The sequence below is a fragment of the Nannospalax galili genome, unplaced genomic scaffold (assembly GCF_000622305.1).
Source record: "Nannospalax galili isolate Female #2095 unplaced genomic scaffold, S.galili_v1.0 scaffold377, whole genome shotgun sequence".
NCBI lineage: Eukaryota > Metazoa > Chordata > Mammalia > Rodentia > Spalacidae > Nannospalax > Nannospalax galili.
Window position 1 is genome coordinate 3251099 of NW_008341187.1, and position 13308 is coordinate 3264406.

At 38.3% G+C, this 13308-nt stretch overlaps 1 protein-coding gene across 1 annotated transcript in view; it reads left to right on the plus strand.

Moving 5' to 3' along the window:
• Nucleotides 1-13308, plus strand: part of Epm2a (EPM2A glucan phosphatase, laforin) — a 119801-nt gene that overhangs the window by 52879 nt on the left and 53614 nt on the right. The window contains 1 exon segment of the mRNA XM_029565180.1: nt 1423-1597. Coding sequence (XP_029421040.1) covers nt 1423-1597 — 175 coding nt within the window.

The following is a 13308-nucleotide window of genomic DNA, read 5'->3' on the forward strand; positions in this document are numbered from 1 at the left end:
CGCCCCCATATTGTGCATTGCCTGCAGCACCCATGTCATGCAGTGCCCTCTGAAGTCAGAAGAGGGCATCAGATCCTCTGGAACTGGAGTTACAGATGGTTGTTAGCCACCATGTGGGTGCTGGGAACCGAATCTGAGTCCTCTGCAAGAACAGCCAGTGCTCATAACCAGTGAGCCATCTCTCCAGCTCCTTTGTTAAACATTTTTAAGACAGAGAAAGTAGAAAATTTTTCAAATTTCACATGCATAACAAATATTTATTTCTCTAAACCATATTTATTTTGCTTATATATTTTAAAATAATATATGGTAATTCGGTGGGATAAAGAAATGAATACTTTGAGATGGAATGAACATGTAAGAGCTAATGATAACAATACATGAATTATACTTTTCACAGAAATAATGACTCCAATGTCTTATTTGACCTGCTATAACAAAGTGCCATAGTCTGAGAGGCTTAAAAGATCAGAGATTTGTTTCTTATAGTTCTGAAGGCAGGGGAGACCAAGCTCAGGGCATACTCAGCATCTGATGAAGCCTCACTTTCTGGCTCAAAGATGGTATCTGCTTGCTGTGTCCTCACATGATAGAAGGGGTAGAGGAGGTTCAACATGGTAATTTGCGGGTGGCCCAAGGCTTCAGAGCATAGCAGCTAGTGTTGTTGTTACTGGGTAAAAGTGCAGAGTAGGCAAATGATGTTTTTAGAAACATGTTTTTCTGTCTCTTCTTTGCTCTGTGGCGCTGGGAAGGAAGATAGTGTGTCTTTTGTGCATATGAGGTAGGCAGAGTAGAGGGAAGATATCAGGTGCCTAAAAAGGCGGCGATCCATGGAGTTGGGTTACTAATCACACCAAGCTTAGTAGTTCAGTGACCTTAGGTGAGCTAATTAACCTCTGTGAGACTTAGTTTCCTTATCTGTAAGTAATAATAATCTATGTTTTACCTGGGAATTAGATCGGCTATGATTATTTGTTGCATTATTTGTTAATGTATTTATATTTATGTATTTGCTATTTTTGCCAGTAAAAAGATGCTTTATTACTGACATGAACTGTAAATGCTAGAAATATAAATTATGTGATGCAAGGACATCAATGGCTTTTAACCCTTTCCCAACTGATTATTTGGAAGTGAAATGATTCACAGCTGGCTCCCAGGGTACTGTGGTGCTCCATGAAGGTCTCAGAGAGTTAATAAGCAGTTTTTTATTAAGACTCACATATGTAATGGGAACTCAGACCTGAGCTGTTCATAGGTAACTCTTTACAAATGCCTCTGCTTTCCCACTGTAGTCTATTTTGTCTGTGGATTAAGCAGCTTTCTCTTTATTTTTATCTTACTTTTAATTTTTTTCAGCCACTTAAAGATTGTTTAATCAGAACACTACTTAATTGCTCTGTTTGTCTCTTCTTGTTCTAGGAAATGGGCCGCACCATGACCGCTGCTGTACTTATAATGCAAACAATGTGGTGGATGGTGTTTATTGTCTCCCAATAGGACACTGGATTGAGGCCACTGGGCACACTAATGAAATGAAGCACACAACAGACTTCTATTTTAATATTGCCGGCCACCAAGCCATGCATTATTCAAGGTAAAAATAGCGCCATGTTTATAAGCTTCAAAGTAGGACAAAAGGTAGCGTTAGGACAATGGAAATACTGACTTCAAAACTGCAATGTCTCTCTGTGGAAGGGACAGTACACCTGCAGTACTTTGAGCAGATACATTGCAGTGATCGACGTGTGAACTCTTCTGGTTCTTGTAAAAGATTTTTTTCTATAGAATTCTGTTTTAGATGTATGTGCTGCTATGAGCATATTTTGACAGAATAGTAGTTAACCAATCTGTACCGATTCAGTGGATTAAATATAAAAACTTCACTGATATAGTCCAGGCCACTTTTTGTGTATTTTATAGTACAGAACAACAGTCAAACAACCGTTTGTGGTCTTTTTGTAAAAACTTACTCAAATAAGAGTGTGAAAGTAAGACATAAAACTAGATTGGATGTGAGTGTTTGCTTTATCATTTGGCCATGTCTTGTGATTTCCTACTTTGTAAGAGCAGATTTGTTTTCTGAGCCTTTATTTTCTCCAAATCTACTTCTATTGGCATTTTTCATTACATTTACATTTTCATGGTGTATATTAATTTAGTAAATCTGTCTTTCATGTTTTAATGGTTTAAATTTTAAAAACAACCTCCAAACATTATGCATTATTTTCTGCAGAACATGCAATGCTTATCCCATAGGGAAAACATGCATTCATATGTTCTTAAAAATAAATTGTTTTGGATAAGAGTTATAATCAATACAAACAGGCCTTAAGAGGTAGAAGAGAGAGAAAAAAGCTGCAACTTCTTTGAAGTATGAGGGAATTAGAATTCTTTTTGAGGACAAATTCTTGTTTCAGGCTAGTCTTGCTGGACTTTATGCAGAAAAAGACAGGAGTTGAACATGGCTTTTTAAAATGGCCTGAGCAACAAAATTAATGGCATCTCTATTTTCTGAGATGAGGAAGAGTGGGACAGGAGCAGTGTTGAGTAAAGGTTGAGATAAAATTGTGTTTAATTCATGTCTTTGAAATGCTTCTTAGACAACAAAACAGATACAAATTTTATGCACAGAAATTTGGGGGAAATTTGGAAATGGTGATAATAAGCTAGGTGTTTTCAGTCCAGAGATGACATTCAGAGTGATAAGTCTAGATGAGATCATGTGGCACATGAGTGAATTAGAGGACAAACAAGCACTGGGTCCACACAACTTAGAAGTCAAGGACAAGCAGGAGATCCACAGAGGAGAATGAGAAGCAGCGCACTGGAAACATTCCAACCTGTCGTGAGGATGTGTCCTGCTTGTTTCTCATTTGTCTTGAAGAACATTCACTCAGCCCTTCCTGGAAAAGTCATGACTTGGGCTCTACAGACTTTCTTCTATGATATTTCATTTCCCTTGTTGCCTTTGATCATTGTCTTAAGATATTTCATAGGCATGTTGGACCCGTTGGATTTATATTCATCTCAAATTTTATATTTTTCACTTGGTTTTGTTGCTTTATTATTTATTATTTTATGTGTATGGGTGCTTTGTCTACCTGTATGTAAGTGCTCCATGTGTGTGTGCATTGCTCTGCAGATGCCAGAAGAGGATGTCAGATATCCTGGAACTAGAGTTATGATGGTTGTTAGGTGCTTTGTGGGTGCTGGGAATTGAACCCGGGTTCTCTGGAAAAACAGCAAGTGTTCTTAACCACTGAGCCATCTCTCCAGCCCTGGTTTTATTGCTTTATATTTCTAGACACTTCTTCAATTTTTTATTTTGTTTTACTTGTATGAATGTTTTGCATGTATATATGTCAGTAAACCATATGTGTCCAATGCCCATGGAGGTCAGAAGAGGCATTAGTTCCCTGGTAATTGAGTTATGGAAGGATGCTAGCTATTTATTGGGTGCTGGGCACTGAACCTGGGTCCTCTGCAAGACCAGTCAGGGCTCTTCATTGCTGAGCCATAGCACCAGCCCTTTCTTCAATTTTTTCCAATTAAACTACAGAATATATTTTCTTAATTTTAGTGATTTTATTCTTATATATTGTGATTTGTCTTTGTCATCTCAGGTTATTCTAGTTTATGAATGGGTATATTTATGAATCTTTATTTATTTGTTTATTGAATTTTTGAAACATTTATAGAATGCATCTTGCTCATATTTAGAACCCCTCCCCATCTGTATCCCCTGCAGTCCCCACCCCAATCAGAATCCATGCATACCGTCATATATGTTGGTCAGTTTTTCTAGTGTCACCCCCTTGAAGAAAACAAACTCTCCCTCTCCCAGTAGTCATGGGTTGCCACCAGTTTCTTAGCTAAGGTTGGGCACTCATTTTCCGCTTCTCTGCTGGCTTTTCGTCTGATGAGTTTGCATGGGTCTTGTGCGTCTGTCACCATTGCTGTAAGCACATATGAGCAAGTTCCCAGTTACCTGGGCAACTCTGTTTTCTTGTAGTCGTCCACCATCTCCGATTCTTACAGTCTTTCTGCTCCTTCTTCCAAAATGGACTCTGAGCCCTGGGTGGCAGAGGTTTGACATAGGTGCCCTACCCAGGGACAAGCATTATTTCCTGTACTTTGACCACTTGTGGCTTTCTGGGTTAATTACCATTTGTTTATAAAGAAGCTTCACTGATGAGGGTTGCATTGATATTCTTTCTGCCTCCTGTTCTACTGTGTTCCCTGATCCTTAGGTGTAGATGTTGCATTATAGATGTGTCACTTAGGGCTGTGCGTCTCACAGACACTTATTCTCTTCATTTGACCAGTTGTAGAACTCTGTAATAGTCTCCATCTGTTGTGAAAAGAAGCATCTTTGATGAGTGGTGAGAGATACATTTGTCTATAAGTATAAGTATACGTATTTAGATTACAGTAAGAAATTACATTGGTCTAAGTATGTGACAAAAGTAGGATCTATGACCTCTCCAGCCATGTGTATTTGGCTGTGTTTACAGTACCACACATGAGTTCCCTCCCATTGAGCAGTCCCTAAGTCCAATTAGATAGCTGTTGTTTACCCCCAAAATAAAAGTGCCACTATGGGGATGGGAGATGGCTCAGTGGTTAAGAACACTGGCTGCTCTTGCAGAGGACCTGGGTTTGATTCCCAGCACCCACATGGTGGCTAACAGCTGTCTGTAACTCCAGTTCCAGGGTCTCTGATGCCTTCTTCTGACATCTGCGTGCATTGCATGACATGGATGCACCTACATACATGTAGGCAATACACTTCTCTGATGCCTTCTTCTGACACCTGCGTGCATTGCATGACATGGATGCACCTACATACATGTAGGCAATACACTGATACACATAAAATAAAGATAAATAAAAAAATTTTAAAGTGCCACTATTACACCAATAGAGATAGTTTGCTGGCTCAGTAATTGTTGTGTCTATTAGGCTTTATGGCTAGGTAAGACCATTGATTGATTTTCTCCCTTGGCAGCTTGTATAGTATCCTTTGATACTATGAGAGCTAGTCTTCAGTGAGGAGGCTTCCGGGTCAGTTCCAGCTTGATTGCTCCAAGTCCTGTGTCTGGATTATGTCCTATTTTCAGCGTTAGTGTCTTACCTTCAAGTTCTGGGAGGTAATCAAGGGCTGTAGCAAGAGCCTGTTTAATTTTGGGAGTCTCTTGGACTACCCTGACCAAGGAGTCCCATTTGGCCTAGAACTCACTATGTAGACCACACTGGCCTAGATCTCATAGAAATCTTCCTGCCTCTCCCTCCTGAGTGCTAGTATTAAAGGCATGTGCCACTACTCCTAGCTTTTCCAGATTTTTGAATTGTACATTAAATCATTTATTTATGCTTCTTGATTTTTCAGTGGAGGTGCTTGTAGCTGTAAACTTACCTCTTAGGAGTGCTTTGAATGTGTCCCAGAGGTTTTGTTTTGTTGCATCACCATTTTCATTTAGTTAGTTTCAGAAACACTTTTATTTCTTCATTTTTTTTTTGACCCTTTTAGTATTCGGGAGTGTGTTGTTCAATCTCCATGAGTCCATGTAGTTACTAGAGCTTCTTTTGCTCTTGTTTTTAAGCTTTATTGCATTGCAGTTTGATAGACTACATGAAATTATTTCCATTTTCTTTTTGTATTTGTTGGTTTGTTTTGTGCCCCAGTATGTGGTTTGTTTTAGAGAAATTTCCACGGGCTGCTGAGTAGAAACTGTATCTATACATTTGCCATGTGGATGTAGCACAAGTATTATAGTGTGTGTGTATGTGCACTCATATAACTATACACACATATGAATGGGATCACGTTTCAGACTTAATCCATTTTAGATTTTACAGTTATTCCTTGTTAATCCCTCTTTTGTGCAAATAGATTAGAACTTAGAGACAATTTCTGTGGTAGGCCTGGTGCCATAGTTTTAGATTTTAGAAGCCCTGTTATTCTCTAATGCCTCTCATGGTTCAGTGTCAAAAGCACCTAACTGGAGGTATATTGGTGGGATGATTTTTTAAAATACAGATTTGAGCCAGGTGTGGTGGCTCACGCCTTTAATCCCAGCACTCAGGAGGCAGAGGCAGGCGGGGGGTCTATGTGAGTTCAAGGCCAGCCTGGTCTACATAGTAAGTTCCAGGACAGCTGGGGCTACAGGGAGACTCTGTCTCAAAAAGACCCCCCCCAAAAAAAATAATAATAATTGAGGACTAAGCAAGATAGCTCAGAGAGTAAAGGCTAAACCTGACAACCCGAGTTCATTCCCTGGGGTCCCCATATTGGAAGAAGAGAACTGACTCTTATAAGTTGTCCTCTGACCTTTATAAATGGGCCGTGATCAGCATACATGCACACACACACACACACACACATTGAGAGAGAGAGTGCAATAATATATAAAAACGTGTGTGTGTGCGTGTGTGTGTGTGTGTAGATTCCTTCAAGTCCTGAGGATCTTTATTTTCCAACATCTCCATGTGGTTATTATGTAACAGTATTTGAGTATTATTGTAATCGGTCCAACAAAGGTAGCAGTTTCAAGTGAAGAAGCAGTGTTTTTAAAACGAACCCGGGTCCAAAAACCATTCTTAACTCCAGTTCCAGGGGAATCCAAAGCCCTCTTCTGACCTTTGCGGCACTGCACAACACAGGTACACTCACATACATGCAGCCAACCCACTCATACACATAAAATGAAAATAATAAAATATTTTTAAAAAGACACTTTAGTTTAATTAGTCTAAATAATTCCAGACACAATGTACTTTCACTTGAAATTGGACAAGGTAGAAATATGCATTTAGTTGAAAAGAAAAGACATTTATGCATTTCATTATTAATTTGAAAACAGTTATTTGTTTTGTTTCCCATGTTTCTCTGAGCATAATATGTAAATTTACCTTAGCCATGGAAAGAATAGACATGATATGTCATAATATACTTGAGTATATGTGGTAATGGGCACATTAAAACCCACCTAAGAGTGTACAAATGTGAACTATCTCCATTTAGCTTGACTATGGGCAGGTGTGGGCAGAGTGTTATGCCTGGAATTCTTTTGTGGATAGGATAAATGATATTGAAATTGAATTGTCAACATTCATTATCTGATTAGCCTTCTAACAATACAGATATCTAAAATGACACATAATAGGGTATGTGTCAGATTCATTCACTCAGTAAGAACTGGACTATTAAAAGTCAGACCCTGTCTCAAAAAGACTGAAAAAAAAGGTCTCTGTTCTTGAAAATATACATCTGAGAGATGCCCAGTCCTAGGTGACATATCTACAGTGGAACCTCTACACCTAAGGCTTATAGAACATGGCAGGACAGGGGTGGGGAGAGAAAACTAGTACAGCCCTCAGCTCTCAGCGGTGAAGCTTCCTTATACAACAGAATGAGATGCACACAGTTGGCCACAGTTGGCTAAGTTTTAGAGAATAAGAGACTGCAGAGTGTGTGTCTCTGGATGGAATTCCTATATTAAACCTCACCACCTGTGGCTCAGGGACCATTGCAGAAGAGGGGCGGAAAGATTTTTAAGAGCCCGGGTTGGTTTATGAACACAGGGAAACAGAGGCTTTCATGCCACTGGAAGCTTGCTCATGTGAACTTGTGGTGGTACATAACAATGGTGGCACATACTTCCATATTCAGGCTATATATAATAGGAAACTACACTCCCCTCTTCAACAGAACTTTTTTCAGGCAAAAGAATTAATTTGCATTAAAGACACATGATAACTAATTTAATGAGACATTAGTGGTAAAGGACTATATTTTCTGTTTCTTGAAAAGGTTTATTGCCAATTGAACAGACTTCAAGAGACATAAATTAGACTTGATGAACATAACACTTTAGAATCTTAAAAATGTTACAATTTAGAAAATGTATTGTAAAAGCATGCCTATACTTTATAGCCCTTTTGGTTAATAAAAAAGATGTATAGTACTTCTCAAAACTCAAAATTATTTTAAAGAGCATACCACAGTAACTATGTAGATTTGAAAATACTGTTTTATCTGGAATACTTTTCAAATGGTGAGATCAATTGCTTTGTAGGGAGTAAGGATCAATGTGGGTACTAGTTCTAGGTATCTTATTTTCTCCTGGGTAACCTTGGGGCAATCTGATAATAGTTCTAGAAGTTTTAGTTTTCCAGTTTGCAAGTGAGCTGGTTGGCCTAGATGACTCCTAAAGGCAGTTCTGGAAACGATCAAAGGTCAATGTTGATTAAGAGCCAAGGCTTAGGTGGCATTTCCCACATTCATGTTGACCTGAAGCTATGCTTCATATAAGCTTCATGGGTTTGTGACCCAGGGACCAAATGTTTCATCCAAGTGAGAATTTTCTTCATTTATGTAGCCCCAGAAACATGTTCACTAATATTATATAGAAATCATATTTAGAAATACATATTTCATGGCCAGTGTGTGATTCCCTTTAGTGTGAAAATGCTTCTTACATAATGCTATTTTTTACATTACTCATATTTATAATCAGACTTTAGTAAGAGTTCCCTTTTGGAAAAAGTAGAAATTAGCCTCATTCTTCTGCATGCAACAGTAGCTAATTTCACTGTCCTAATTCTGTAGATCAAAAGCAAGCCACTATTGGCCAAAGGAGGAAACCAATTTCAATTGGATGATTGGAAATTCCTTTAAACCTTGAAACTGAGATTACAGCCTATACTTGGAGGGAAGGCAAAGAGCATGCTCTTCTCATCTGTTGAGTTCTTCTGATAGGGCAATGATTTCGATTGCGTTCTCGCTGGATGTTTGAGATTTCTTTGAGAGTTTCTTTTTCCTATCTATGTATAATGCTGTTCATATTTTCTATGGCCAATTATTGACAAGTGTCCTTTTCTTCCTTAGATTTGACACTATATATTTTAAAATATTTATTTATTATTTTATGTGTATGAGTGTATTGCTTGCATGTAGGTAAGTGCACCCATGTCATGCAATGCCTGCGGAGGCCAGAAGAAGCTGTCGGATCCCCTGGAACTGGAGTTACAGACTATATTTTATGTGAAGTTTTAAAATATTTAAGTAAAAATCTGTTTATATTACACATATAGTTCTATTGGGATCATTTATTTTCAACATCATATGAAAGCAAATATATTAGTAATAGCTGTTAGTATCCTGATGATAAAAAGGCCTAAATTCAAACATATCCCTTTAATTCTTATTTTATTTGAAGTTTCCTGTCTACTAAAGTGTGTGAAGAAATTAGTTTTTGCTGATAATGCTGTTGTGGAACCAGTACAAGTGTAAAGGTTTCTGTGCTGCCTTGTACATTATCAACAGCATTGTTATTTAAATTATGATTTTTTTTAATGTTACTGTGAAATGTCTTAATCACTGATGAACAAAAGGAGATTGAAAGAAGACTGAATGATTGATTGACAGATCTCAGGTTGTGTCCATATGTATAATAGTGAAAGAGTCTTTTATTGTATAAAGTAAGGAAATCAGATTCATAAGACATTGTGTGGGTAAAATGTGGCCTTGTTACTGTAACCTATAAACTTTTACTAAAAAGTGTGAGATGCGGGTATATAAGTAAGGGAAAGGACATAAAATGACAACTGAGGGAAGAAAGGAGGGAGAGGGAGAGGGAGAGGGGGAGGGAGGGAGGGAGGGAGGAATTCAGGAGAACAAAGGGTTCCTCCGTGGCCTTGGGAGGAAGGTGGAGAGTTTGGGCTTAGATGCAGTAGGTTAAAGAGGTAGTGAGGGCATGTGAAAGTTCAGGTTTTGATTGCTTCTCCTTTCTCAATGAAATAGGAAGCAAGGTCTTAGGATGGGTGTGAGAAGAGAATTTTTAGGTGTGAATGAGATATGTAGATTGTGTGACTAATGGCATGTAAATGCATTGCCTCATGAATTTTAATTTTATAAGACTGTTGCAATTCCAACATCACAGTGTCTGTGACAACTGGGAAAGAGTTATGAGAGTTATTCTCTCATATTAAATGAATACAGAGGCAGACTGAATATTTTTACCAAGCTAAGATAGCCCTTTTTCTATAGTTTTCTATGTAACTCTAGCCAGATCATAAAGAAGCCTAAGTAACATGCATGGCATCTTGGTGTGTTGGGAATTTTATATCCTACTTTTTAGGGATAAATGTGTTGTATTGATTATGGAAGTTCCACTTCAGGAAGCTTGGTCCATCTGCTGTTAGGTCCATCTGATGTTAGGGTACATCAAGGCATGATTTGATCTTGTTTTGAGGATTGAAATATTTAGGTCATTTTGCCAATTATTGAAAATACCCACTTAAATTGGCTTAAATTAATTGATTTCTTCATTATAATCTCTTCTGGTTGAACAGAATGGAAGGATTATCAAACCAATGGTACTCAATTAAAAATGGTAAAAATGCATATATTATTTTCTTATAATGATACTTGCTGCCCATGACTATATACCATAAAGGCTTTATTATGACTTTTCTGTTCACAGATCATTTTTTTGAAAAGTGAGATATTTATTTTTGTGTTTTAATAAATTGTAACTTTCTCATCCTTGTTTTCTCATCCTTTAAAGTTTTTCTACTTGAATGTGATGTAGACTTCCTGTTCTTGATGAATGAATCAATGGTGATGAAAATATTAGCTTAATTAGTCGACATGTACAAATATCACTGAAAAATATTGGGCTTATCAATACACAGATTTCCATATACATATATATGTGCACATGTGCATACAAACACAAACACTGATAGTGTTTATTTTAAGACCCTCAACTGAATGGTAAACATGTTTTCTGCCTAGATCACATGTATGCAACAGGGAGTTGGAGCAGGACCCTGGAATCCAGATTCCTGAAGTCAGGGAGTACTGATCAGATTTTGTATAAGGATTGCATTGGGCAAGTTAAATCACAGTAATAATTACAACCCTTGGCTGAGAGATGAAGAGCCTTGTACAGTGTCCCTCATGTTACAGAGCAGAGTGGGATCCAGTGCTGCTTTGATCCTCTCTGGAGTCCGAATAGCTGGCAAGCAGTGTGCCTGCTCCTCCCAGATCCTTCTTTTCCTCTCTCTTAACTCATTTATCCTCAGGATATAGAGCCTCTTATACAAAGCGTTTCACTATCAACTTCTGAACAAAACATAAATCCAGACAAAAATAATGGACACAAAAATTCTGCATACTGGTACTGGCCAGATTTTAAGGCTTAGGCAGCAATAGAAACAAGTTCTGAGTACTTTCCATCTTTCCAAGGAAACAAAGCCAGGGATGCAGTGAATGTGAGGGGAGCATTCTGACTAAGCAGTGATTACTTGCATTGATCAATGGTCCTCAAAAAGAATAATGGCTGTTTGCAGTTGATGAGGTTTCCAGAGCCTTCTGTTAATTCAGGATAATCAAATCAAATATTGCTAATGAAAGGAAGGAAGAGGAAATGGTAGGATATCATGGTATAATAAAATTGAAAATCATGTACTTGATTATAGAACTGGATTTAGAAATCAGAGCATCAACTTTCAAAATGACCTTTTGTGAGTTTTTCTGATATTATTCTCTATTTAAAAATACATAATCTGAATATAGGAATATCATTTTGATTATGTACCATGCTATATTGTGTTATGAATTGTACAGTGCTCCAGTTTAACAATGCAGCTGTATTTACATGGCAGTAAATGTGCTTTTCACTCTGAAAGGATTGCCTTGTATGTAGGCAGGGAGACACTCTTAGAATAGAGTGAAATGGCAGGATCTTCCTGGCTAAATGCACCGCACCTGAGGCACATTTGGGCTCTTCTCTGCTGCTATGATTCGTAAAAATAATGAAAAAGAAGCATCCAAACCAAACAGTGATTAACTGGTTAGTTCACATTTCCACAACGAGTAATGAGAAGTTTAAGTAGCTGGTGAACTGCAGATTGCAGACATTCATTTGTAAAGCTACATAGGAAGTGACTGTAGTCTGTCATGTTTGTGTATATTCCATGCCCTCCTTTCATTTCCATTTGACATTTTCTGTATTTCCCGTCACTGTCTGTCTGGCCCTCACTCTGCCTTGTTGCTTCTCCTTCTGTGGCTATGCCACCTCTCCATTTCTCTTGCTCTCCCTTGTTCTTTTCCTGATTGTTTTATTTTTTTCTATTAGAAGGTTCTATCCTATTCTAGTTAGCTTTAATTGTCAACTTGACACAGTCTAGGTGATCTGAGAAGGGTGTGTCAACTGAGGGTTTGCCTAGATCATGGCCTGTGGGTATGTCTGTGGGAGATTGTCTTGATTGTTAATTGATGTAGGAGGACCCAGCCCACTGTGGGTGGCACCATTCCTTGGGCAGGTGGCCCTGGGTGAGGCACAACCTGTGGGTGAACCAGCAAGCAGCGTTCCTCCTAGGGTTCAGCTTCAACCTCCTGTTTGCGTCCTGCCCTGACTTCCCTCAGTGATGGTCTATGACCTGGAAATTTCAACCAAAGAAATCCTTTCCTCCCCTTAGTTGCTTTTGTCAGAGTGTTTTATTAAAGCAACAGAAAGGAATCTAGAACATATCCCTCTCCCTCTCTTCCTAATACTTTATCAGAAGGACACACTATGAGACTGAACATCTGAACCCTCTTTAAAACATTTTGTGCTTTCTGTTCTGGATATCATGATGAGGTGACTTGGGACTAGTGCCACTCCATCATTCACTGTCTGGGTATTTTTTTAAGTGCCTTTTTCTCCCCAGAAGATAGATATAAAGGGTACCGGCTCTGTCTCAGAAGCTAACAGTCCTATGGGAGAGACACATGAAATATTCATTACATGAAAACCTTAATGCAGTGAAATTATTTTTTGCATCTCTGATTCTTTTTCAGCTTATTTTCTTTAAGTGTCCACAACTGAATCCAGGACTAGGATTTCTGTTTAAATCTTATGACATTTACAATGTGACTTTGTTTTAAAAATGTATTTAATATTTAATAGCCAGGAATTTTCTTTTAAAAATGGAGATATGTTAATTAAAATTTTATGAAATCAGAAAGTTCATAAAAGTTTTATTTACCTCACATTCTTATTTTCTCATTCTAACCCTTTTTTTTTTTGGCCTTTTTGAGACAGGGTTTTGTTGCTTGTTATTACTTTACCTCTGATTTTTCCATCACTTAGGGCTTTGAATTCTGAGCCCGAGTCTCTTTTGTAAAATCCAGAGCAGGCAGGTGCAAAGCTGGGGTCTGCAGCCAGCTGAACTGGGGTCCCCTCCCTAACCTCTCAGGGAGGCCTGGCAAGCTGTGGGTACCAGCTGGTGGCTGGGGGGGGGTCCGGATGGGGT